Genomic DNA, 27,020 nt, shown 5'->3' on the forward strand with positions numbered 1-27,020 from the left:
GCAGCTTGAGGAATTTCTAAGGGCTAGGGAAGAAATTAATGTCATGGTGTAAATTCCACATGTTCGCTGTAGACTAGCTGGGGAAGGGCCCTGAGGCATCCCTGAAATGTTCTTATATTGATTAAGAGAGAAAAATTTCCTTTTTTTTCCCCATTTCCTAATTTTTGGATCACAATTGCCTTAATGTGGTGGGCAAAAATGATTATTTGTTTTCTAAGTATATTTGGTTGTTTTATTATACGAGGTATTTCTAGATTTTCTTGTTTGTCTCCAATTTTTGGGGAGATGTAAATTTGGAAACTAATAAAGAACAAATTAAAAAAACCAAAAACCCCCAAACTGGTACTAAAATTCAAGAAGGCACAGCCTGTTCTTACCTTTGATTCTCGTCTTTGCCTCATCAGCCCCAGCAGGTTTTCAATGAGGAAAAGAAAATAAATGCCAGCCAGCACCAAAAGCCCTTTCAGCACACCATCATTCATGGTCAGCTCCGGGCTCCGTTTCTCCTGCTTGTGGCCTTCCTGTGCCTGAAATTAAAAAAAAAAACCAAGCAACTGAGTGTCTGTTTGCCAATTTTGTCAGCAAAGTATGAGAGGATGAGCAGGAGCTGGAGAGCTTTGGGAACCTACATGAGGTAGGAGGTGCAACAGAGCGTCTCCACACAGTGTCCCCACAGCCAGCGCCACCAGGAAGGCGAGGAGGGAATGCAATATAGCACGACTCAGGAACGGCACCAGGACAACAGCCAGCAGGGATGGGATGCTGATCAGTGTGATAGCCAGGAAACCCCAGCCTAGTGCTTCAAAATAAACAGAATGTTACCAGTACAAACATTTAAAAAAATGAGCAGCTGTAACCAAAGAGATTACCAACCAACCAACCTTATGATTCTAAAGTCTTTGGAATACACAAGTTTGCCTATGCCATCAAAACTGGAAAGACTCTCACAAGGTCATACCAAATTGCTCTACAATACCAACTCCTCTCTCTCCTGTGCCTATTAAACAGATTATTTGAAGTAGGGAGCGAGGAGCTGGCAGCAGAAGTATGGTCCTGTGTCATTGCTGGCTAGGCATCAGGACAGGGAGGCAGCTGAGGGTAGAGAGAGGCCTTCCAGAAGCAGGAGGAACAGATTCTATGCTGGCGGAGGACTAGTGTTTAAAGAGACAGTTTAAAGAGATTATGCGGAGACATTGGAGAGCAAGACTGAGAAGAGTCTAGAGCAGTGGTCTCAAACTCGCGGCCTGGGGGCCACATGCGGCCCGCCAGGTACTATTTTGAGGCCCTCGGTATGTTTATCATAATCACAAAAGTAAAATAAAACAGTTTCTTGATCATATGTCTCTTTAGCTATAAATGACAATATTATTATTAAGACTTGGCCAAAAGGAAAGATTTATAAACTATGAAGAGTTTTACCTCATGCAAAATTGTTATTTCTTTAATAAGACATTAACTATTTTTTCTGCGGCCCTCCAAGTACCTACAAATCCAAAATGTGGCCCTGCAAAGGGTTTTTGAGTTTGAGACCACTGGTCTAGAGGGAGGGAGCAGAAGAGAGCAAACACCAGAAGTACGCTCGGAGGGAAGAAGAAAAAGACAAACATTAGTTGGGAGATAATGAAAAGAATAGAAGCCTAGGAGATAAAAGTAGAGGGATAGCCAATAGATCTGAAAAAGATGGAAAGAGAGGAGAGACAACTTTGGTCTTTGGTGAAAAGCTACAGCACTGGTAACTGGAGACACATAGTAAAAGCAGCTTGTGGGGGAAGGGAGCGTGATTTCCTCAGCTGCTCACCTGCAAAATACCATCTCCACATACACCATTGCCTAGACTTACTTTATTTATTTATTTAATTTGATTTATATCTGGTCCTTCCCGAGGAGTCCAGCTGTTCTTGAGGCGCTCCAATCAAGCTTTCGTCCCCTACACTCCACGGAAACTGCCCTTGCCAAAGTCTCCCAGACAAATCTAAAGGCCTCTATTCTGTCCTCATCCTCCTTGATCTATCCACTGCTTTTGACACTGTAGACCACTGCCTTCTTGATATGCTGTCCTCGCTTTTATTTCAGAGTCCTTTTCCTTCTTGGTTATCCTCTCACATCTCACCTTTAGTGTATGCAGTGGTGGATCTTCCTCCACTGCTAGCCCGCTATCTGTCGAGGTTCCCCAGGGTTTTTTTCCTAGGGCCTTTTCTTTTCTCCATCTATACTCATTCCCTTGGTGCTCTGATCTCCTCCTATTGCTTTCAATATCACCTCTATGCTGATTACTCCCAAATCTACCTCTCTACACCAGAAATCTCTGCAGGAATCCAATCCTGGGTCTCAGCCTGCTTGTCCGACATTGCTGCCTGGATGTCCTGCCGCTACTTAAAACTGAACATGGCCAAGACTGAGCTACCTCTCCTCTCCCTATGCTCTGTATCTCAGTGGATAACATTCATCCTCCCTATCTCGGCAGCTCGCAATCTCTGGGTCATCTTTGACTCCTCTCTCTCCTTCTCTGCACAAATCCACCAGACTGCTAAAAACTGCCATTTCTTTCTCTATAACGTTGCCAAAATATGACCCTTCCTCTCTGAGCACACTACCATAACCCTCATCCACATCCTTATTACCTCTCGCCTAGACAACTTCAACCTGTTTCACACTGGTCTCCCATTTAACCACCTCTCTCACCCTCAATCCATTCAAAATGCTGTTGCATGGTTTACATTCAGCCAGAGTCACTATGCTCACATCACCCCACTCCTCAAGTTGCTTCAGTGGGTCCCTATCCACCTCCGCATATAGTTCACACTCCTCTTATTGACTTACAAGTGCTCCTCCTTTATCTCTCTCTATACTCCTCCCCAGGAACTCCATTCATCAGTCAAGTCTCTCTCCTTCTAACTCCAGACTAAGTCCCTTCTTTCTTGCTGCGTCCGCTGTATGCCTGGAGCAGACAGCCTAATTCAGTACGTCATACCCCAACCTTGGTAGTATTCAAGTCCGTACTAAAAGCTCACTTTTTCAAGGTTGCTTTTAACACATAGAGAGAGGAAGAGATCATTGTTACTGCGGATGGGCAGACAAGATGGGCCATTTGGCCTTTACCTGCCATCATGTTTCTATAACCCCTTTGCCCTAAATCACCCACTGTAGCCTCCTTGTGACCCTTGGCAGGTCGCTTGGCACTCCATTGCCCCAGGTACAAAAACTTAAGATTGTGAGCCTGCTAGGAACTGAAATAGTAACTGCATATAATGTGTACAGTGCAGCAACCAAAATGGTAAAGGGGATGGAACTCCTCTCGCATGAGGAAAGACTAAAAAGGTTAGGGTTTTTCAGCTTGGAAAAGAGACGGCTGAGGGGAGATATGATTGAAGTCTACAAAATCCTGAGTGGAGTAGAACGGGATCGATTTTTCACTCCGTCAAAAATTATAAAGACTAGGGGACACTCAATGAAGTTACAGGGAAATACTTTTAAAACCAATAGGAGGAAATATTTTTTCACTCAGAGAATAGTTAAGCTCTGGAACGCATTGCCAGAAATTATGGTAAGAGCGGATAGCGTAGCTGCTTTTAAGAAGGGTTTGGACAATTTCCTGGAGGAAAAGTCCATAATCCGTTATTGAGAAAGACATGGGGGAAGCCACTACTTGTCCTGGATCAGTAGCATGGAATGTTGCTACTCTTTGGGTTTTTACCAGGTACCAGTAACGTGGATTGGCCAAAGTGAGAACAGGCTACTGGGCTTGATGGACCTTCGGTCTGACCCAGTAAGGCTATTCTTATGTTCTTAGTAGCACTATAGAAATGATTAATGGTAATAGTAGTAGGATCACCAGAGGCATGGAAGAGGCGCCAGCACTGCAGTGATATAAGCTCTCTCTTGATTACTACTACTAATCATGTGTTTGTGTATAGTGCTACATTCATCTAGCACTGCTAGATGTATGTAGCACTATACACAAACACATCAGAAGCAGATCCTGCTCAACAAGACAAACAGGACAAACTAAGGAATTTACGTTAACAGATCAGGGAGTTAAATTGCCAGGACTGGGTAAATGGGCAGAGGAGCAGATATGAACAAACATCTGGCCGTATAATGAGGGATATGCATGAAATAGGAGATTTTTTTCACTCTCTGGCTGTGCAGGTTGTTCCTAGTCCATTGTGTGGAGCATTGATATTCCCCTATACCCACCCAAAACTATGCCTGCGGAGCTAACATAGGAACGATCAAAAGATAATGCTGTTCATGACTTTTCCAGACTACATGGTTCCATTTTCACCAACTTTCTGTAATTATGTTACTGTAAGAAAAAGGATTATAGCCTGGAAACAGTCCTAAATAGTACACGATAGAAGTAACATGAGTAGGCAGTTTGTGTTAGGGCAAAGAGAACACGAGAATGAGCAAGCAATAATTGTGCTGCAAGTTGAGAGTATTTATTCCCCATTTGTTTGGAACTCTTAGGATTTAAGCTGTTGACTTGAGTCGCACCTGGCAGAAGTAAGCGTTTCTCAGGCAGGCGGGGGGGTGGGATCTCATCGCTGTGCTGGATACAGACTCGAGTGTCGATCTGGTAGAGCAGAGCAGGGCAGAGGAGGGTAAACTGGAGCGGTGTGATGTCAGAGACAGCACTGAGCCCGAAATTCAGGAGGAGTTGGGTCACATTTAGACACTAGGAAGACAAAATGACAAACCATCAGAGCTATACACAGTACTTTGGAGCAGTTTTCCCAAGTCAGTCCTGGGGTACCCCTTTGCCAGTCAGGTTTTCAGGATATCCACAATGAATATGCATGGAGAGGTTTGCATATAATGGAAGCAGGTTAAAACAGATTTGACAAATTGGAAAGATCATCCAATCACCTGACCAGGCATGATTAACGTGTTACAATTATAATTTTCCTCGTGTACATTCTTTTCACCATTACACCCTCTTTATCTTTTACAAGCCATGGCAAATAAGATCCCATGAGGCTATTGCATGAGGCACCTTTTCTGAACCTACTGGAAGAGCACTCCTTGCCCATTTTGGACAATTTGGATTTTTCTCCTGGAATGGATACCGAGGTATTTTGCTGATGGGCTTGAGCTGGGCTAGTGCATCTGCCTTCTGTGCTACAATGGGATGGAGCACTTTGGTCTTTTGCAGATGTTTCACAGATACTAAGTGTCCTCCAAAGGGATGTGTTTACATAGCATAGCATAGTAGATGACGGCAGATAAAGACCAGAATGGTCCATCTAGTCTGCCCAACCCATAATAATTAATTCTTTAATTTAAATAGGATTTGCATACGAGGTAAACTAATTTTACTGCATAGTTTTACTCATGCTTTAAAGTATTTTTTTGTGAGATAAAATCTTTATTAAATCACTTAATGGGCCAAGATGGCGTCAAAGACAGACGTGTGTGCTGAGCTCTCTCCCCGATAGAGATTTGGTGAGACGGTGCGGCTCCCCTTGGTGGTTTGTTTTCCAACCCCCCCCCCCACCCTGCATGATCAAGGGGCAAAATCAACAATCACTCTTTGCAAAATTTAGTCAATGGCTCCCAAACATCTAGAAACTTCTTACAATGCCCCTGTTGTATAGCCATAATACGTTCCATTTTAAAGACGTGACACAGAGACTCCCACCAAAAGGTATAGTTTAACCAATCCCAGTTTTTCCAATTCCTTAAAATAAGCAGTTTGGCAACCCCTGTCATAATAAAGAGACATTTGTTACTGTGAGATGATATTTTACTTTTAGCTCTCATTAAAGTGCCAAATAACACAGTGTCGTAAGTTAGTGCCACTGGATTTTACAGTACTTTGTTTACCTGATTCCAAATGGATCTCCAAAATTGAAGTATCAAGGGACAATAGTATAATAGATGATCTAACGTCCCAGGTTCAAGATGACAGAGCCAGCATCTATTAGAGTTGGAACTATCTAATTTCTGTTATCTAACCGGAGTCCAACATGCTCTATGTAGCAAGAAAAACCATGCAGACACCGTACATCTCATCCTCCAAGTCCATATTCGTGGCCATTGAGACGCAGTAATCTGATGCTTTATTCTCAATGCTCCAAATGCCATGAAGAACAGTTTTTGGTTTCTTATTCATAAATCCAGTTATTAATTTATACCACTGAGCGGCCTGGTGACCCAGGAAATCAGTCTAGAAGCACAGGATTGGCAAACTATACTGATTTTTAAGATTTTTCCAATCAAGGAACCCCTCCTGAATGGCCTGCTTCAACTGCAACCACCTATAATTTTGAGATTTAGCAATACCAAATGTTTGTTGCAGTCGTGAAAAATCAAGCAGCCTTCTATCAGAAATTACATCATCTAGAGTACGTATACCCACCTTCATCCAGTGTTTCCAAGGGACAATTTTCTTGAAAACACTCTGGAAGTGATTACTGAGAGAACAGCTCTTATAGTGACGTTTGCTTTGGAATATGATAGAGATTTACCGTATTTTCACGCATATAACGCGCGCGTTATATACAATTTTACAAACCGTGCATAACCATGCGCATTATACGTGTGAGCGCGTTTTACAATTTTTTTTTTACATTCTGATCCGGCATCCTCCCCCTCCCGCTCGCGTCACCCCCCCTCCCTTCGCGATCCTACATCCCCCCCCAGCACCGCAAATACAACTCTTACCCGATTGGGCACCGGCACCAGCACCAATGCACAGCATGTGCCAGTGCCAGTGCCCGAAGATCCTCCCTCGTTGGTTTGGTTTGGGCTGGGCTGGGCTGGGCCGGGCGGTGCGAGAGATAATTTCGGAGAGAGCGAGACCAGAAGGCTTTGAGCATGCGCAAATGCTCAAAGCCTAGTCCAGCCCGGCAGAGGAAGAAGGAGGATCTCTCTTGCACCGCCCGGCCCAGCCCAGCCCAGCCCAAACCAATGAGGGAGGATCTTCGGGCACTGGCACTGGCACATGCTGTGCATTGGTGCTGGTGCTGTGCATTGGTGCTGGTGCCGGTGCCCAATCGGGTAAGAGTTGTATTTGCGGTGCTGGGGGGGATGTAGGATCGCGGGGGGGGGGGTGACGCAAGCAGGGGGGGGAGGATGCCGGTTCGCAGGGGGAATGCCGGATCAGATTATCTCGGATCAGAGGGGGAGGGGGGGTGACGCGAGCGGGGGGGAGGATGCCGGTTCGGAGTAGGCAGGAGGAGGTTTTAGCATGCGCGGTATATGCGTGTGCGTGCTATATTAACATTTTATTACATAAATTTGTGTTCCCCGCGCGCTATACCCGTGTGCGCGTTTTACACGGGTGCGCATTATCTACGTGAAAATACGGTAATTCTTTGGACTTATTTCAGGAATTTTAATGAGCAATTTCTTGGTTAATCAATTTGTTTATTTCCTGATATATCTCAAGTGTCATAGAGAAGAAAGAACTTTGTCTATGTCCTGTCCACATATTGCCCCTTTTTATTTTAACTTAAATTTTAGCTTTGTAAACCAACCAGATACTTGTCGATGGTCGATATATCAAATTGTGACTAAACTTGGAATAAACTTAGAAGGAAAGACTTTTTGGCTTATCTGCCTAGAGTCCTCTCTCTGGTAACCACTTTTATATAAAAATTTCCTGCAAAATGTTGCATTTCGTTTGGTGGTAAAAATGTTCTTTTCTTTGAACTGAAGCAATTGCTGGACTTTATTGTGGCTAAAGAGGAGGGTGGAGTAATGATTAGATCAGTAATTTCTCCCACAGATTAATACAAACTGGCTGCCGGTATTGCACTCCCGAAGCTGTCCTCTCTGAAAATTTTAAAATTTGCTTCTGTAATGTTACTTTTCTTGGCCCCTAAAGGCTTGTGGACTAAATAATTAAAAATTTCTGATAGTTAGTGATTTATTTTTCAACGCATATAATTTTCTTAATATTCATGAATCTGTGTTCAAGTACTGGTATGCTTGTCTTTAAGTTTGTAATTCATTAAAAAAAAAAACCAACCCCAAAACTTTATTAAATCATGAGTAAAAGTTTAACTTGTTGCAGGTTTCCGGGTCTTGCTGCATCTTGTCAGGTAGAAACCGACATTTCAGCCACTATGCTGTGGCATTCTTCAGGGTATGCTGTGAGGTCTGTAATTTGTCTTTGTAAATAGTGGGTCTACTGACCTGATTGAGAACAGGGCAGTCCGTTGGTCACCAATTGAATTTTGGTGGGAAAGTCAGTTGGTCTCTTTTTTTTTTCCATAGAATAGAATATTCTCTGGTGAGTTTAAAGATTTCTCCCCGTAAAGCTGGGTTATATGTTCTCTCATGGTTTCCACAGCTGGCATTATGCTTGTTGCAGGCTTCCGGGTCTTGCTGCATCTTGGCAGGTAGAAACCAACGTTTCAGCCATCATGCTGTGGCTTTTTACAGGGTATTATAAAGACAAACTGCAGACTTCACAGCATACCCTTAAGACAGCCACAGCATGATGGCTGAAACGTCGGCTTCTCCCTGACAAGATGCAGAAACCTTGAGAGAATATAAAGTTTAACTTATCCAAAAAAAGTGCTTTAAAACTTGAGCATAAGCTACACTAAGTTTGCTGTGCCTTATTAAGGCAGCCTGAAAGTCAACCACCTTAGGACCCCACCCTAGAATGCATAAAACATCCTTCCCCCTCCCTCTAAAGTGCATGGAATTATCAAGATATGCCTTATGGAAAGTAAAACAAAGCAGCTCATAGAGCAGAAGGAACCCAACAGAGAAACAGCATACTTAGATACTCACATCATCATGGAGATGGTTATAGGCTGAGTGATCCAGCAGAAGTAGCTTTCCAACCACATCCAGACCAGTCAAATCTCTGCCGGCATGGACCAGGTCCTGGGGTAAAAGTCTTTGCTTGGGGTCAGCAGTTCTGGTAGGAAGCTCTGATCCCTGAGAGGTGGTAAGGGACAAGGGATCCATCATCTCATCTGTCCACACGGCTAACTGAGGTTTATTTCCAGACATTTTGGGGCTGAATTTGGAAAAGAAATAGATTTCAATATAGAGATATGGGAAGCAACTCATTATGCTCTGTTACCTTTGTCTATTTCCTACTCTAGTTAAGGCTAGCTCCTAGCCAGGGCAGAATTAATTCTTCGAGGGTCCCTAGGCATACAAGTATACTGGGCCCCCTAGCCCCGCTCCCGCCCCACCCACAAACTAAACCCCTTTTTTTACAAAAGCACGGAAGAGGTTTTTAGCGCTGGCTGGCGGGCTGAATGTTCTGCGCTGTTCTGACGATCATAAGAATTCTATGACCATCGGAGCAGTGCAGAGCATTTGCCGATTCCAAACATTTCCAGAGAAAATTGCCGATTCCCAGCATTTTCTTCACCATGTTTTGCCTCTCCTTCAGGAACAAGCCAGGTCTCCCACCATGTTATTCGCGGTTTCACCATATTCACGATGGTTTTTAATGGAAAACAGCAAACATATGAAAAAGTTATTCGCTGTTTTTCTGTATTCACAGGTCTGTTAATCCCCTATCACAGCGACTATGGAGGGAGAAGTGTATGCATAATGAGGTTATCAATAGATAGTTGTCTCAAGTGTGGAAATGCAGAGGCTACATTTCAGCAGCACATGTGTGATTGCCCTGGAATATCTGACATTTGGCCGACTGTGGCACATTTGTGACATGTATAATCGGCACTTTACTGCGACCCCCCCCAGAGAAGTTTGCTGGATATGTGGATGAAGGGATGCAAATCTCAACTTTATTTCTATGTAAAGAACACCTTAGCAAAGTACTGTGCCATGCTGTAATGGATTGCACTTTTAGCATAAGCTCTGGAGGAACCTCCTCCACCACCATTCTGTTATCGGTTGGTGTACCTCAGGGCTCTGGTCTGGGACCTCTTCTTTTCTCCATTTACACTTCTTCCCTTGGTGCTCTAATCTCCCCCTCCTCCCCAGCTTCCAGTATCACCTCTATGCTGCTGACTCACAGATCTACCTCTCTATATTTGAAATTTCTACAGGAATCCAGGCCCGAGTCTCAGCCTGCCTGTCTAACATTGCTACCTAAACTCCTTATCTTTCCTCCTAAACCTGCCTCTCCTCATCCCCCGTTCTGTATTTCAGTGGACAACGCTCTCATACTCTCTTGTCTCATCGGCTCACAACCTCAGGGTACAGCGAAAGATTAGAGAAACTGGGCCTCTTCTCCCTCGAACAGAGGAGATTGAGAGGGAACATGATCGAAACATTCAAGGTACTGAAGGGGATAGACTTAGTAGATAAGGACAGGTTGTTCACCCTCTCCAAGGCAGAGAGAACGAGAAGGCACTCTCTAAAGTTGAAAGGGGATAGATTCCATACAAACGTAAGGAAGTTCTTCTTCACCCAGAGAGTGGTAGAAAGCTGGAACGCTCTTCCAGAGGCTGTTATAGGGGAAAACACCCTCCAAGTATTCAAGACAAAGTTAGACAAGTTTCTGCTGAACAAGAACGTGCGCTGGTAGGGCTAGTCTCAGTTAGGGTGCTGGTCTTAGACCAGAGGGCCGCCGTGTGAGCGGACTGCTGGGCATGATGGACCACTGGTCTGACTCAGCAGTGGCAATTCTTATGTTCTTATGCTCATCTCTTTCCTTCTCTTCGCATATCCAATATTCCTCCAAAACATGTCATTGCTTTCTCTACAACGTTGCAAAAATCCTGCCTTTCTGCTAAGCCATCTTTCTCCCCTTCAGTCTGTTGAGAATTCTGCTGCACGCCTCATATTCTACCAGTGTATGTCCATGTTACCCCTCTCTTCCTTGTCCATTTCCACATACAGTTCAAACTCATCTTATTGACCAGTTCCTCAGTATCTCTCCTTTCTTATCTCTCCCTATACTCCCCCTCCACCCACCTCCCCATGGCAAGATATGATAGAGACGTATAAATACCTATAAGGTGTAAATGCACATGAGACAAGTCAAGTTTCAAGTTCAAGTTTATTATAGATTTGATTAGTCGCTTATTCAAAATTCTAAACAATGTACAAAACAATAAAATTACAAATTTCTGGGGGAAACAGAACAAATGAATAGAACTAACCTGAAAAAACATATTAAACAAAAGGAAAAGATGGGGAGAGAAATACAAGTTGTTGTTAGTAAATAAGATACGTATGAGAAAAAAAAAACAATAGGAGGAGAGAGAGCATAGTGCTTCAAAAAAGTTGGGAAATAGGATTCAATTGAGGCTCCTAATCAAGCTTTCTAGGTATCATTTTGCTTGATAGGATTTCTGTGTAGCAGGTCACCTTGCTGCTAGAAGAACATTTTTGACAGATTGTGAGAGCGGAAGATCAGTTAGAAGTGAGCTCTCAATTTCCATGCCGTGAGACTTTGACTGCGGAAATTGGGATGTAGCAGCTGGCCGTCGTGTTGAGACAAGAGAGACAGATGGTCGCCCAAGGGTATTGGGGGTGCATCCAGAAGTAGTGGAAACCAGATTTGCCTAGGCCATCTTGGTGCAATGAGAACGAGATGGGCCTTGTCTGTTAAAACTTTCTGAAGCACTCTGTAGATGAGAGGGAGCGGTGGGAACGCATAGAGAAGAATGTGGTTCCATGTAATTGAAAAAGCATCCCTTGCTAGAACTTGTAGAGTTGGACACAGAAAGCAAAAGAGGGTACATTGTGCGTTGAGTGGTGAGGCAAAGCGATCCACTTGAGGATGTTATCATTGATGGATGTTATCATTGCAGGATTGAGGGCCTATTCGTGTGGGTCAAGTTTCCTGCTGAGGGAGTCTGCCAGGATATTTTGATTTCCTGGAATGTATACTACACGAACCGCCCTGTTTGTTCACATAGAACATGGTCACTTGATGTCGGTTTGAATGAGAATGTTTTTGTGACCTATCTAGTAATGAAAAGCTTGAAGAGCGTAAAACACTGCTCTGAATGCCAGATGATTGATGTGAAGGGACCGTTCGGAGGGAGTCCATAGACCTTGAGTGCAAAGATTGTTTAGGTGTGCTCCCCAGCCCTGATTGGAAGCATCGGTGGTGATGGTTAGAGAAGATGGTGGGAGCTGGAATGGACATCCTGCTTGAAGGGAGGCTGAATTAATCTACCACAGTAGGGAATCCTTGATGTTAGATGGCAGTGAAATTAGCTGTGACAGTGTGTGGAGACGCTGGTTCCAGTGTAACTTGAGGTGCCACTGTAGAGGTCGCATGTGGAGTCTGTCATGAGGTAATAATGATAGTGAAGCTGCCATGTGGCCTAGCAGTCGTAAAATCTCCCGAGCTGGCAACAGAGTTGACTGCCTTGACCGGATTGCCAACTGGATGATTGCCTGATGTCTTTCCTGAGGCAGATAGGCCCTTGCAGAGTTGGTGTCTAAGAGTGCTCCAATGAAAGTTAGGGTACCCACTGGAGTGAACTTGGACTTGTCGAAGTTGATGATGAAGCCCAGGCTCTGCAAAGTATTTACAGTGGTTTGAATGGTGAAAAGAAGACAGTACTTGGAATGAGCTAGTAACAGCCAATTGTCCAGGTATGGTAACACTAGATCAGGGGTGCCCATACTTTTTGGGCTTGCGAGCTACTTTTAAAATGACCAAGTCAAAATGATCTACCAACAATAAAATAAAAAAAAAAACACAAAGCACACTGTACGCAGAGAAAATGTTAATTATCATTTATATTCTGCGGGTTTTCAAAGAGGTCAAGGCAGCTGACTTTATGCAATTTCACCTTAGTAACAACTATACAAAAAATAGACAGATATACCCCCTCCCTTTTTACTAAACCACGATAGTGGTTTTTAGCGCAGGGAGCTGTGCTGAATGCCCTGCGCTGCTCTCGATGCTCATAGGCTCCCTGCGTTAAAAACCACTATTGTGGTTTAGTAAAAGGGGGGGACATAGTGCAAAATATAGACTGCAGATAAAAATTCTCAAAACGGACACATTTTGATCACTAAATTGAAAATAAAATCATTTTTCCTACCTTTGTTGTCTGGTGATTTCATGAGTCTCTGGTTGCACTTTCTTCTTCTGACTGTGCATCCAATATTTTTTCCCTTCTGTATGCTTCCTCTCCTCCAGACTTCATTCCCTCCCCCAACTTTTTCTTCCTCTCTCCCTACCCTCCTCCCTTTTCTTTCTCTCTCTCTCCATCTTTCTTTCTGTCTCCCTGCCCCCCTTTATTTCTGTATGTCTGTCTTTCTCTCTCCATGCCCCCTTTCTTTCTGTCTCCCTGTCTTTCTCTCTCCATGCCCCCTTTCTGTCTGTCTCCCTGTCTTTCTCTCTCCATGCCCCCTTTCTGTCTGTCTCCCTGTCTGTCTTTCTGTCTCCCTGCCCTTCCCCAAGCCACTGCCGCCACCATCGGGGAACAGGCCATCGCCGTAAAGAGGTCACTGAAGCACCGGGCTGAGCAACCTTCTCCACCTGATGTCAATTCTAACATCAGAGAGGAAGTTCCAGGCCAGCCAGGCAGCAATTGGCTGGCCCGGAACTTCCTCTCTGATGTCAGAATTGATGTCGAGTGAGGAACGTTGGTCGGCCTGGCTCTTCAGCGTCCTCTTTACAGGGTCGGGAAGCAGGTATAACGGAAGGCAACGCGAGTCTATCACGGAGCCCGGGATGGGCTCTGCGACTGATTCACTTTGCTTTCATGATCGACCTTTTGGGCACCCCTGAATTTTAGAGGACAAAATGGTAGCTGGGAAACAGAGCAGAGAGAGAGAATTAGCACAGACCGAGTCTTCTCTCACATCTCAGAGGGGAGGAAATTATTCTACACTCACCTGGTTGCGCAATTAGTCTCTGGTTCAGTTTCAGACTCGTCCTCGAGGTTCTTTCGCATCTTCTGCGGCAGCTCCTTGGCCGATGGTTGGATGTGATCCAGGGTGGTGTGGGAATGGGAGTGTTTGTTCTCTTGCACATCCAGGATGTCCAGATGAGACAAATGCCCGTGGCCTAGATCCTCATGTTCAATTTCTACCACTTGGACCTTCCCGAGACCCAAATTTAGCAGCAGCTTGGTCAGGCCATGGAAGGAAAGAGTATCGTTCTCCCCATAGAGACGGAAAAGCTGCTGCAGGTAATAGCGCTGTTCCTCCTGTGCATCAGCTAGAAGGCCGCCATCAGAGCTTCCATCTCCAAGAATGCCAGCCACAGTTGGGTGCTCAGAGGTCAGATGGTGCTTGATTACCCTATTCGTTGTCTGTTGTGTGCCTCCATGGCATGGCCAAGGGTGCCTGAGAGCAGTGAGCCAGAGTATGGTGAGGAGGTGTCTTAGTATCTTATAGGCCATTACTGTACATCAACCTGAAACAGAGAAAAAGGGATTGCAGATCCAGTAACGTGTATATAATAAAAAGTGAGAGAAACCAATAAAACACTGTGGAGTGACAATGTTCCTGAAATGGATTTTATTGAAAGTTTCAAAAGTCAACGTAAAGAATTCCACATAAAAGTAAAATAATCCACATAAAAACCTTAAGGATCTAGTCCGCTAAAAGCGTAGGACCCAACCCGGTCCGTGTTTTGACAAGGTGGTCTTCGGAGTACCTTATAATCCTATGGTACTAGATACGTGGAAAAACTAATCAGTCCAAAAGAACAATTACGTGGAAATTCGCAGTGAACGCGCTGCTGGAACCCCTGAAGAAGACCATCTTGTCGAAACACGGACCATGTTGGGTCCTACGCTTTCAGCGGACTAGGTCCTTAAGGTTTTTATGTGGAATTGTTTATGTTGACTTTTGAAACTTTCAATAAAGTCCATTTCAGGAACATCGTCACTCCACAGTGTTTTTTGGTTTCTCTTGGAGTTTCTTCTCTGTGGATTTCCCAGGGTCAATTTCTTTGTTATAATAAAAAGTGGGCAGACTTATATAGCCATAAATCTCAACTGAAAATATAAAATCACTACTTCACCAGCACTGTTTAGTTGATTAAAAAACTTACCCACCTCCTATTTACAAGGGGATCAGTGCTCTCACATTAAGTCCATGCTATCCAGCAAGCACTGGATAACACTTTCATGCCCATTCCCCACCCATGACATCCCACCCCCATCTCCCTTGCAATTAGTGCATGTTGACTGGCAAATGACCACAAAACACTTTAATGCATTTTGTGGTAAGCCTTAATGCGATTTATCTAAAAGGCCCCTTAGATTGTCAGCACTCTAGGGCCAGGAAGATATCTAATGAACCTAATTATAACCTACTTTGAGGTACTATTGAAAAACACAAGCTAAATCCAAAATTTCTTGCAATGGTTGAGCATAAGACAAATTATACATGTAAACAAGGCAGGATTTGGTCATGACACTGACTGGAGTAGGTTTAAGCAGCCTATGGAGTTTGGTTTTTGCTCTCCAGTCAGGGCTGGGCAGTTTCTGCCATGATGGTGGCCTAGCTGAGTTTTGAAGGGAGACTCTGGTTTAGGGTTGTCACTGCAATAGTTTAGTTGGGAAGAGAATATTAAAACACACATCCCCTCCCTCAATTACAAATCAAATCTCAAGGCCCAGTAATTCAGAGGCCCCTTAACCTTCTCTTCTCTTTTCCAAGCTGAAGAGCCCCAACCTCTATAATCTTTCCTCACATGAAAGGAATTCCATCCCCTTTATCATTTTGTTCACGCTTTCTTTGGACCTTTTCTAATTCCCCTATACCTTTTTGGAGATACGGCAACCAAAACTGTGCTCAAAACTCGTGAGGTTGCACCATGGAGCGATACAGAGGCATTATGAGGGGGTGCTGAAAATTTTCAGCCCAACCAACCAACTTCCTAAATGCTGAGCGTTATTTTGCCACTGTAGCTGAAAAGAATGTTATTTTATTTTATTAAGTGCCAATCTGCAGAAATGAAATTCTATGTTTTGACATCGTTTCAGATCATTGATTGAACCATACCCACATCACTCTTTTCTTGGTTGGGTTGAGAACTGTTCAGCACCTCCTCGTATAATATTCTCATTCTTTTTTTTTTTTTTTATAAATCTTTATTAACTTTCAAATGTTAACAGTGCCAAACAATGAATATTAATATATAATATTTTCATTCTTATTTACCATCCCTTTCTTAATAATTCCTAGCATCCTGTTTGCTTTTTTCGCCACAGCTGCACACTGGGCAGAAGATTTCAGCATTGTGTCTACAATGACACCCAGATCTTTTTCTTGGTTGCTGACTCCTAAGGTGGACCCTAGCATCTATGATTTGAATTATTCTTCCCAATGTGCATCACTTTGCATTTGTCCACATTACATTTCATCTGCCATTTGGATGCCCAGTCTTCCAGTTTCCTAAGGTCTTCTTGCAAACTTTCACAGTCTGCATGTGAATAGTTTTGTGTAATCTGCAAATTTAATCACTTCACTTGTCATTCCAATTTCCAGATCATTTATAAATATGTTAAATAGCAACAATCTCAGTACAGATCCCTGCAGCACTCCACTATTTCCCCTCCTCCATTGAGAAAAATGACCATTTGACCTTACCCTCTAGTTTCTGTCCAATGACCAATTCCTAATCCACAACTGAACATTACCTCCTATCCCATTAGCACATGACCTCCAAAACACAAATAGAATTTTTTTTTAAATATACTGCTGCAGTGAATCTGGGCTCAGCGTGCAGGAAAGTCCTGTGTTAGCACACACTAAACCTAGTTTTGCCACTGGCCCTAAGTTTGTACCAGAGCCAGTAGAAGGTCGTGACTTACCCAAGACCAAGAAACTGCAATTAAATTTGAACCTTCTCTTGCCTAGTTCTCAGCTTCCTACTTTAACCACTCAGCTATTTCTCCTAGTAAGATTTTCCATCTTCGTTACTGAAACCTTGTAGACCTCCTGTCTCAACCTATTCCCCTCTGCTACTTCTCCTAGTAAGATTTTCCATCTTGCCGCTTGGATGTCTTGCCACCATCTCAAACTGAATATGGCTAAAACTGAACTCCTTATCTTTCTGCCTAAACTCACCTCCCCCTTCTCACCATTCTCTATTTCTGTGGATAACACTATCCTCCACCCTGTCTCATCAGCTCGCAACCTTGGGGTGATCTTTGACTCCTCTCTCTCCTTCTCTGCTCAGATCTAACAAACCGCCAAATCCTGACGCTTCCTTCTCTATAATATTACCAAAATCCGTCCTCTTCTCTCTGAACACACTACCAAAACCCTTATCCACGTTCTCATCACCTCACGCTTAGACTACTGCAACATACTTCTCTCGGGCCTCCTGCGCACCCGTCTCTCACCTCTTCAATCTGTTCAAAATTCTGCTGCATGACTCATATTCCGTGAGAGCCGCTATTCCCACATTACCCCTCTCCTCAAGTCACTTCATTGGCTCCCCATCCATTTCTGAATACAGTTTAAATTCCTCTTGCTGACTTACAAGTGCATTCACTCTGAAGCCCCCCAATATATCTCCTCATTTATCTCCCCCTATGCTCCCCCCCAGTGATCTCCGTTCATCAGGCAAGCCCTTCTTATCTGCACCCTTCTCTTCCACTGCCAACTCCAGACTCCATCCCTTCTTTCTTGCAACACCGTATGCCTGGAACAGGGTGCCTGAATCAATACGTCATGCTCCATCCTTAGCAGTGTTCAAATCCAAGCTAAAAGCCCACTTTTATGAAACTGCTTTCAACTCTTAACTCCCACTCACTGCTGTCAGATACCTAGACCCACTATAATCTCCCCAACCCTGAAATGTCCTGTCTAAATTAGATTGTAACTCTTCTGAGCAGGGACTGTCTATTGTGTGTTAAAATGTACAGCACTGCTTATGCCTTTCAGCGCTATAGAAATAATAAATAGTAGTAGTAGTTACTAAAACCTCATAGACCTTCTGTCTCAACCCATTCCCCTCAGCTTGTCAGATGAGACTCTCTCTGTGACCATGAGTATACTCAGACTTCAGTAAACTTCCATTAGGTCAGGCACCTAAGGCAGGAATAAGCATTTCTTCATGAGGTTTCTAGGAATCCAGTCAGATTTTCCATATAAATACAGGGTTCTAAAAGGAGCCCCAGCATTTCACTCCCAGCATCAGGCCTGTTCCTGCAATGTCAATAGCAGGACCAGGGGGAAGGAGGGTTTATTACAATGAAGGGCAAAAAATCCAGGTAATTGTCATTGAAGGTTTGTGGTGGCAGAATCCAACCTGGCACATTATAACTGAAATCATAAAATTGCAAAAACCAAAAAAAAATTAAATTTGAGAATTATTTATTTAAAGCTCTTTAGGCTATGTATAGGTAATTGTAACAATGGTGAAACTAAAGTAGATAGAATAGAATTGCTAATCAATACAATGGATATGCTTGTTTTTTTAGTGTAAATTAACTCAAAACACAGCTCGATAGTCAACAAGCAAACACGCATTTTATAATCCATTATCTGAAGTTCTCTTTTTTTTTTTTTTTTTTAATTTCATATTTCATATTTTTTTAATTTCATATTTTAATTTCATAATTTCATATTTTAATTTCATATTTTTTTTATTTCAGCCATATTCAGAGCTGATAAGGAGATCCAAATGGTAACAAAGCCTTGATTGTTTTGTTTCTCAAGTTAGGATAACTACTGCATAAAAAATAAAAATAAAATTACTTGCCGTTAGTTTTCAAGGACCAATCACGTCATAGAATTATGCTTGTTTAGGCGGTTGTATCCTTTTTTTTTTTTTTTAATAATTTTTATTGAGGTAGCAGCCATCACCATAACAAGGAATCAGAGGCTACAATACAATAGTATTAAATAAAAAATAACAAAACAGGCAGGCCCGGGAAGATGACAGTAACGCTCAACCATGAAAAGACAGATGTAAAAACCCCAGCGAGTAAATGCTGAGCACGAATAATACGCAAACAGACACTCATGACATTGACAGACTCTTGCATATGCAATGTACATGTCATTTATTCTAGTATTTACTTCTGAAGGGAATTTTTAAAAAATAAAGTAAAATTCTGGAATCTTTCGTGGCACACCCAGAATCTCTTCGGGGTATACCACTGTGCCGTGGCACACACTTTGAGAGACACTGCCTTATACAATCGTAACACATCCAGAAACACAAATTAAATATATAGAAATCAGGTCTGTGTTACCCAACAACCTCTTGAAACTTTTCTGTAGGTAGCAGTTAACTTTACATTCAAAGAAAGCGATCACGCCTCTAAGAAGTCACTCCAGATGTACACTTAACTGTGTGGCATCAAATTCCCCACACTGTACAATCTTCCTTCATGACATTATAGCAGCTGAAACAGCCACATCCTTAGTTGGAGAAGATAAAAAAGAGACCTATTTAATAGGTTTATCTTGACAACTTGATTAATGTGCTATATATCATAGTAACAAAGTACAAGTTGGCAAATGAAGATCTGAAGAGTCCAGCCAGCCAGAGCCATACCTGCCACTCTGTGCAAATTAAATTCCTTCATAATTAAACATTGGCATCACAAAACAGTGCAGTTGGCAAGTCGCTACAATGCCAGCCACAGAAAGGTAGTTATATATCAGTGGTCTCAAACTCAAACTCTTTACAGGGCCACATTTTGGATTTGACGGTACTTGGAGGGCCTCAGAAAAAAATGTCTTATTAAAGAAATGACAATTTTGCATGAAGTAAAACTCTTTATACAGTGGTGCCTCACACAACGAACTTAATTCGTTCCAGGAGCAAGTTTGTTATGCGAAAAGTTCGTTATGTGAAACGCGTTTTCCCATAACAATACATGTTAAAAAAAATAATTCGTTCTGCAGCATAAAATATGCTAAGATGACATAAAAAAAGATAAATTTGTCAAAATGGTGAAAATGGTGGTCTTGCTGAGGCCAAACTCTTTGACGAGGTCACACTGTTTTACCCCACATTCACTCCTTCTAATTATTTCCCGTTTCATTTCAACAGAAATCACCTTCCTGCTTTTTTTAGAAGCCATGATATATAAAAAATATTGAGTTTATCTTAAAAGGACGACTGTATACAGTGAGAGAGGGCAGTTAAGCGCAGTGACTAACGACTGCCTGCAGTGCCTGTGCGGAAGGATGCAATACACCGGCAGCTCGGGCGACTTCATTGTGTGAAACGAAGTTCGTTGTGTGAAACGAAGTTCGTTGTGTGAAGTTCGTTGTGTGAAACGAGGTTCGTTGTGTGAAACGAAGTTCGTTGTGTGAAACGAAGTTCGTTGTGTGAAGTTCGTTGTGTGAAACGAGGTTCGTTGTGTGAAACGAAGTTCGTTGTGTGAAGTTCGTTGTGTGAAACGAAGTTCGTTGTGTGAAGTTCGTTGTGTGAAACGAGGTTCGTTGTGTGAAACGAAGTTCGTTGTGTGAAGTTCGTTGTGTGAAACGAAGTTCGTTGTGTGAATCAAGACATGAAGTTCGTTGTGCGAGGCGTTCGTTATGCGAGGCACCACTGTAGTTTATAAATCTTTCCTTTTGGCTAAGTCTTAATAATAATATTGTCATTTATAGCTAAAGAGACATAGGATCAAGAAACACTTTTTTTTTTACTTTTGTGATTATGATAAACATACCGAAGGCCTCAAAATAGTACCTGGCGGGCTGCTTGTGGCCCCCGGGCCGCATGTTTGAGACCACTGTTATATATGATGCAATCTTGGAAGAGCAGTTTTGAATTGTCCATGGCACTGTCACATTACAACATAAGAATGGCCTTACTGGGTCAGACCAGTAAGAATGGCCTTACTGGGTCTGTCTAGCCCAGTAGCCTATCTTCACAGTGACCAATCCAAGTCACTAGTATCTGGCAAAAACCCAAATAGTAGCAACACACCATGCTACCGATCCAGATCAAGCAGTGGCTACCCCCATGTCTCTCTCAATAACAGACTATGGACTTTTCCTCCAGGAAATTGTCCAAACCTTTCTTAAAACTAGCTACGCTATCCACTCTTACCACAACCTCTGACAATGCGTTCCAGAGCTTAACTATTTTAGGACATGGATTGCAGAGGTCTACTGGGCACTGGCCTTTCTTCCCAACTACTGGAGCTTAAGAGCTTAAAGTTAGCTCAAAACACCCAGCACAACTGGTTGCACAGAAGAAATGTGACGCCTGCCAGCGGAGGAGAGAAATCAGCTGAAAGCTCTTTGCTTCATAGATTTCTCCAATCACGTAGCCCAGGACATTTTTTTAGTTTGTAATTGCATCCATATATTCCATGATGAACTGTGAGATCATCCTTTTTTTTAATATTTAAACTTTCACAAATATTATATGTGGACATGTTAATGGACAAAGGGAGAGAAAAAAAATAGGAAACTAAACATATGAAACATGATGGCAGATAAAGGCCAAATGGCCCATCCAGTTTGCCCATCCGCACTAACCATAATTTCCGAGAGATCCCACGTGTCTATCCCAGGCCCTTTTGAATTCATTTTATGCAATGTACTTAATCACCTGGTATATCTAAGGCCCTAATACACTCATCTAGTTGACAAAACCAAGATTCATCATCTTCATTTCTCCTTCTCTAGCAGTAATTGTTCTCAACTGGTTAAAAAAATACATACGCTGAGTCAGAAAATGTAATCAAGTACTTGTATGGGAACTTAAAAAAAGAAGCTAGCCCAAGTACAAGCACTCACACTTTTAACTGGAGAAATATGGCCTGTGTAATGCAGGCACACAGGAAATCATAGAAACATGATGGCAAAGAAAGGCAAAATGGCCTATCTAGTCTGCCCATCCACAGTAGCCATTATCTCTTTCTCTTTCTGAGAGATCCCACGTGTCTATCCCAGGCTTTCTAGAAAATCAGACACAGTCTCTGTCTCCACCACCTCTTCCAGGAGACTGTCCCACACAATCTATAACTCTTTCTGTTAAAAAAAAGTATTTCCTTAATTACTTCTGAGCAGTGGCATACCAAGGGTGGGGCATGGAGTGCGGACCGCCCTGGGTGCCAGCCCTAGGGGGGTGCATAGCTGGCCGGGTCTGGAACCTCCCACGCTGCTCTAAAAGGCACCTGGACCTCAGCACAGCTGCCGTTCTTATTCTGAAGTAGAGTTGGCAGCCGTGTTGAAGTGCAGGAAGGCCCCGCAATAATTGCTTCTGCTACCTCTGCCCCAGAAGATGTGACATCGGAGAGGGTGGACTGGCAGCCACAGTCATCGCGGGACTTTGCCACAACTCCCTGTGTCTGCCGTCCCACCCTCTCCGACATTACTTATGTCTTCCGGAGAAGAGGTAGCAGAAGCAGTCATCGCGGGATCTTGCTGGTTTGGAGGGAGAGAGGAGCATAGAAGGGTGGTGGAGGGAGAGAAAGGGGGTCAGGGTGGTATGGAAGGGTGGTGGAGGGAGAGAAAGGGGGCAGATACTGATGGAATTGGTGTGCAGGGAAGGGGGAGAGAGACATAAGGGGGAAGGATACTGGATGGAATTGGGTTGGAGGGAAAGAAAGGGGGCAGATGCTGATGGAAGTGGGGAGAAGGGAGAGGAGAGAGTGAAATTCCAGACCATGGGGGTGTTGGAGAGGGAAGGAAAGAAGATTAGAGGAAAGAGATGCCAGACCATTGGAGGAGGGAAGAAAAGAAGATGGATGCCAGACCAATGGGGGTGAAGGGAGAAATGGAAGGGGGAGGCATAAAGTTTCTGGAAGGGGAATAGAAGGAGAAAAGATGTCATATAAAAAGGGCAGAGAGAGGGTAGACTGTGGATGAAAGGACGAGAGTTACAAGAAGATGAGGAAAGCAGAAACCAGAGAAGACAAGGTAGAAAAAAAAATTCTATTTATTTATGTTTTTGCTTTAGGGGAGATGCATCGCTGTTTCTGTGGTTTTGCATTGTATGCAGAGTCCAGCTTCTTGGTGGTTCAATTTAACCTTTGTCTACATATTTCTATTTTATCCCCCCTTTTACAAAACTGTAGAGAGTTTTTTAGCGCCGGTCGTGGTGGTAACAGCTCTGATGCTCAGAATTCTATGAGAGTCTGAGCTGTTTCCACCAAGGCTAAAAACCACACTACAGTTTTGTAAAAGGGGGAGGGGTTAGTTTGTGATTACATATTCCATACTAGGTGAAGGTGTTTCCCGTGTGTTCGAAATTTTGAAGTGGCTACCCACTTCTCTCGATTTATATTTGGGGATTTGTAAGCACTAAGTCCAGTATGACTCCCATCCAGCATGGGTTCCATTACCAACTGCTGGAACAGTTCTCCTTGTAGATAATCCTTACTTCTAGAAGACCCTGCAATAGGGATACCCCAATCAACATCCAGCATGTTAAAATCACATTTTTAGTTATATTCTGAACGTCTACTATTAAATCTCTATTCACCTTCTTCCATCTGTGAAGGAGGCCTGTATATCACAACAATGTAAATATTTTCACCATTCCCTCTTCCCAAATTGATCCACAGTGCCTCTTCCTTGCTCTGCAGATCCTGCAATTGTGTGGCTTTAATATGATGTTTAACATATAACGCTATTCCCCCTCCTTTGGCTTTCCTAAACAGATTATAGCCCAGTATAACTACATCCCAGTCATGGTTCTCCGTGAACTACGTCTCCGTGATCACCACTATATCCAACTCATCTTCTTCCATCACAGCTTCTAGAACCAGAATCTTGTTTCCCATACTTCGAGCATTAGTATATACTGCTTTCCAGACATTGCCCCCTTTCTCCATCCGTGTAAAGGTATTCAGTTATTTACTTACCTGAGGGCTTATACTCACCTGGAGGCTTTGATCACCTTGCCCTATCGCTTATAGTTTAAGGCCCTCTTCAGTAGATTAGCCAACCTGCTACTAAAGACATTTCTTTCCTTCTTTGATAGATGCACACCATCCCTGCTCAGCAGCCCTTGGGAAATCATCCCATGGTCCAGGAAGCCAAAACGCTCTTGATGACACCATCCACGTAGCCACACATCTCCAGGATGCTTGTCAAAACTGAGTGTCTCTTCTGGAGTTTTGTTCCAAACAGTAGTGAGAAGTAAAGGCATGGATTGAGGACCACTTTGTAAATGTCCTCAATAGACATAGAGTGGAAATGAGCTTGGACACTGCGGGCAGTTATATGTCCCTGCAGCATCAGCCCATCCTAAGTAGATGAAAAGGAGATGTAGTCCACCAGCCAAATGGAGATTCTCATGGAAACAGGCACTCCAAGTTTGTTAGGGTCAAGCCACAAGGAGCTTGGAGGATTCCTCTATGACAGTGTAACTCAAATTGTGTGTCAAGGCACACTAGTGTGCCTCCTGAGATTCCAAGTGTGCCATGGCACACTGAGGAGGAAGAGAGGTGCCTGCCAGCTGACTTCCCTATGCAGTACAGCGCCAGCGCTGCCCGATTTGCCAAAGACCTGCATGTTTCCCCTTTCTAGCATCCTCCGGTTTCTCCCCTGGCCTCCCAGTCTCACCTTTAAAGCTAATTACAGCAGCCTGCAGAGGATCGCCAGTAGGTAAAATGATTTTATTTTCAATATAGTGATTGAAAAGTGTCAGTTTTGAGAATTTATATCTGCTGTGTATATTGTGTGTATATGAAAAATGAATGGAAAAAATTGCATTACAATTAGTAAAGGGGATGGGATCTGGGGCAGAGCTCGGGTGGCCCTAGGGAGGTCTGTGGGTGGGGTGCTCGGTTGATAATAGGAATCATAACTTGGAATGGCTTACAGAAAAGACCAGAACTGAACCTTGCCACATCATCTTCTGAAGAAAACTGAAAACCCATCTGTTCTATATTTAATCTCCTTTACCCTCTCTTCTCTCCCTTTTCCTTCCTCCCTTCCTTCTCTCTCCGCTCTTTTTCTCTCCCCTTCCTCTCCCTCTTATCTATCTACCTCCTCTCTCTCCCTCCTCTTTCTCTCCCCTCTTACCTCTCTTTACAGTCTCCTTGAACCCGTATAGGTATGAGCGACGCACAAATAGAAGATTAAATTAGATTAGGTATTTGTTAGGGGTGCTTAGCTTGACACTTGTTTGATAGGCGGTATATAAAAAAATAAAGAAACTTGAAGTAGCTGAGAAACACTGCTATAGGCAATCAGCTGGCGCCAGTGCCTCTCCTCTCCTGCCCTATTTCCTGCTGGCACCCCCTACTGGCATCTCAGGGCTCATCTGGAAGGCCTCTGCACATGCCCGGACGTCGACATGATGATGGCACGCATATGCGTGATGTCATCATGGCAACGTCCGCGCACTTCTGGGTGCTTCAAGCCGTGGCCACTACCTTTAGTGTGCTCTGGCTTGAGAAAGTTTGAGACACACTGCTCTATGATATTTAGTGCATAATAGGTAGTATACCAGGGTTCATAGACAACTCGGCGAAAGACAAAGGCGCACGCCGACAACTGAGCGCAAGACGGAGGCACGCGCCAAAGAAAATTACAGTTTTTAGGGGCTCCGACGAGGGTTTTTGTTGGGGAGCCCCCCCCCAGTTTACTTAATAGAGATCACGCCGGCGTTGTGGGGGGTTTGGGGAGTTGTAACCCTCCACATTTTACTGTAAACTTTACTTTTTCCCTAAAAACAGAGAAAAAGTTAAGTTTTCAGTAAAATGTGGGGGGTTACAACCCCCCACACCCCCAATGACCCCACAACGCGGCGCGATCTCTATTAAGTAAAGTGGGGGGGGTTCCCCCCACGCCCCCCCCCCCGTCGGAGCCGTAAAAACTGTAATTTTCTGCGGCGCACACCTCCGCGCTGCGCTCAATTGTCTGCGCGCGCTTTTGTCCCGGCGTGCTTTTGACCTGACACCGTATACCAGAGAGTGTTTGCAGTCCAAGCTGTGCAGTGCTGCCTCTCCGGGAGGCAAATGCAGCTTTTGGAAAGAAAACAGGGAGAACTATGGAGTGGTTGAGATTAAATTCTGAGACAACCTTAGGTAGGAGTTTTGGATGAGTGTGAAGAATTATGTTGTGGTAGAATCTTATGTAGGCAGGATCTGACAGAAGAGCTTGAAGTTCATTCACACGGTGCGCAGATGTAAAGAAATGAGGAAAATTATTTTCCAAGTGAGAAGTTTGAGAGAACAAGATGTAAGCAGCTCAAAGAGAGACCTCATAACAGCAGATAATACCATGTAAGATCCAAAGCATCAGGTGAAGACTTGATAGGTGGCTTCATGTGGAATAGTCCTTTTATGAAATGGGCTACCAGGGAAGAACAGATAGAAGTTTCTTGTCCAAGGAAGAATAAAACACACTGATAGTTCAGAAATGTACTCAAACTGATTTGGTTTTTAGACCAGAGTTGGAGAGGTGGAAAAGGTTGTGCAGTGTGCATGGAAATGGACATGTGACTAGTTCCAGAGAAAGCAATGTACACCAGGAAAAATAATCTGGTCAATTTGAAGCAGTATCAGACCGAGTGGAAGATTTTCTAGATGCTTTAGTGATGGCAGATACTGCAGCCTAGAGGCGGAGAGCATTTACTTGCTTGGAGAAAGAAACATAAGAACATAAGAAGTTGCCTCCGCTGAGGCAGACCAGAGGTCCATCTCGCCCAGCGGTCCGCTCCCGCGGTGGCCCATCAGGCCCATTGCCTGAGCAATGGTCCCAGACTATCCCTATAACCGCTACTCCTATCTGTACCCCTCAATTCCTTTATCCTCTAGGAACCTATCCAAACCTTCTTTGAAGCCTTGTAACGTGCTCCGGCCTATCACAGCCTCCGGAAGCGCGTTCCATGTGTCCACCACCCTCTGAGTGAAAAAGAACTTTCTGGCATTTGTTTTAAACCTGTCCCTTTTTAATTTCTCCGAGTGCCCCCTTGTACTTGTGGTTTCCCATAATCTAAAAAATCTGTCCCTGTCTACTTTTTCTATACCCTTCAGGATCTTGAAGGTTTCTATCATGTCTCCTCTAAGTCTCCGCTTTTCCAGGGAGAACAGCCCCAGCTTTTTCAGTCTGTCAGTATATGAGAGGTTTTCCATACCCCTTATCAGCTTAGTTGCTCTTCTCTGGACTCCCTCAAGTACCGCCATGTCCTTCTTGAGGTACGGCGACCAGTACTGGACACAGTACTCCAGATGCGGTCGCACCATTGCACGATACAGTGGCAGGATGACCTC

The 27,020-nt window shown here is 43.6% G+C and overlaps 1 protein-coding gene across 4 annotated transcripts in view; it reads right to left on the reverse strand.

Moving 5' to 3' along the window:
* The window catches only part of SLC39A5 (solute carrier family 39 member 5), a 69,680-nt gene that overhangs the window by 36,733 nt on the left and 5,927 nt on the right, over window positions 1-27,020 (reverse strand). For 3 of the 4 annotated variants that reach the window (XM_033935580.1, XM_033935579.1, XM_033935577.1), the window contains exons 2-6: window positions 13,753-14,275; window positions 8,749-8,980; window positions 4,498-4,678; window positions 630-799; window positions 378-527 (exon numbers count right to left, since the gene is read on the reverse strand). In XM_033935580.1, the coding sequence (XP_033791471.1) occupies window positions 378-527; window positions 630-799; window positions 4,498-4,678; window positions 8,749-8,980; window positions 13,753-14,261 (1,242 nt within the window). In that variant the 5' untranslated portion in view covers window positions 14,262-14,275. The remainder of the gene's footprint in view (window positions 1-377; window positions 528-629; window positions 800-4,497; window positions 4,679-8,748; window positions 8,981-13,752; window positions 14,276-27,020) is intronic. The other variant, XM_033935578.1, reaches the window with a different exon arrangement.

Source organism: Geotrypetes seraphini, chromosome 3 (genome assembly GCF_902459505.1).
Source record: "Geotrypetes seraphini chromosome 3, aGeoSer1.1, whole genome shotgun sequence".
NCBI classification, from domain to species: domain Eukaryota; kingdom Metazoa; phylum Chordata; class Amphibia; order Gymnophiona; family Dermophiidae; genus Geotrypetes; species Geotrypetes seraphini.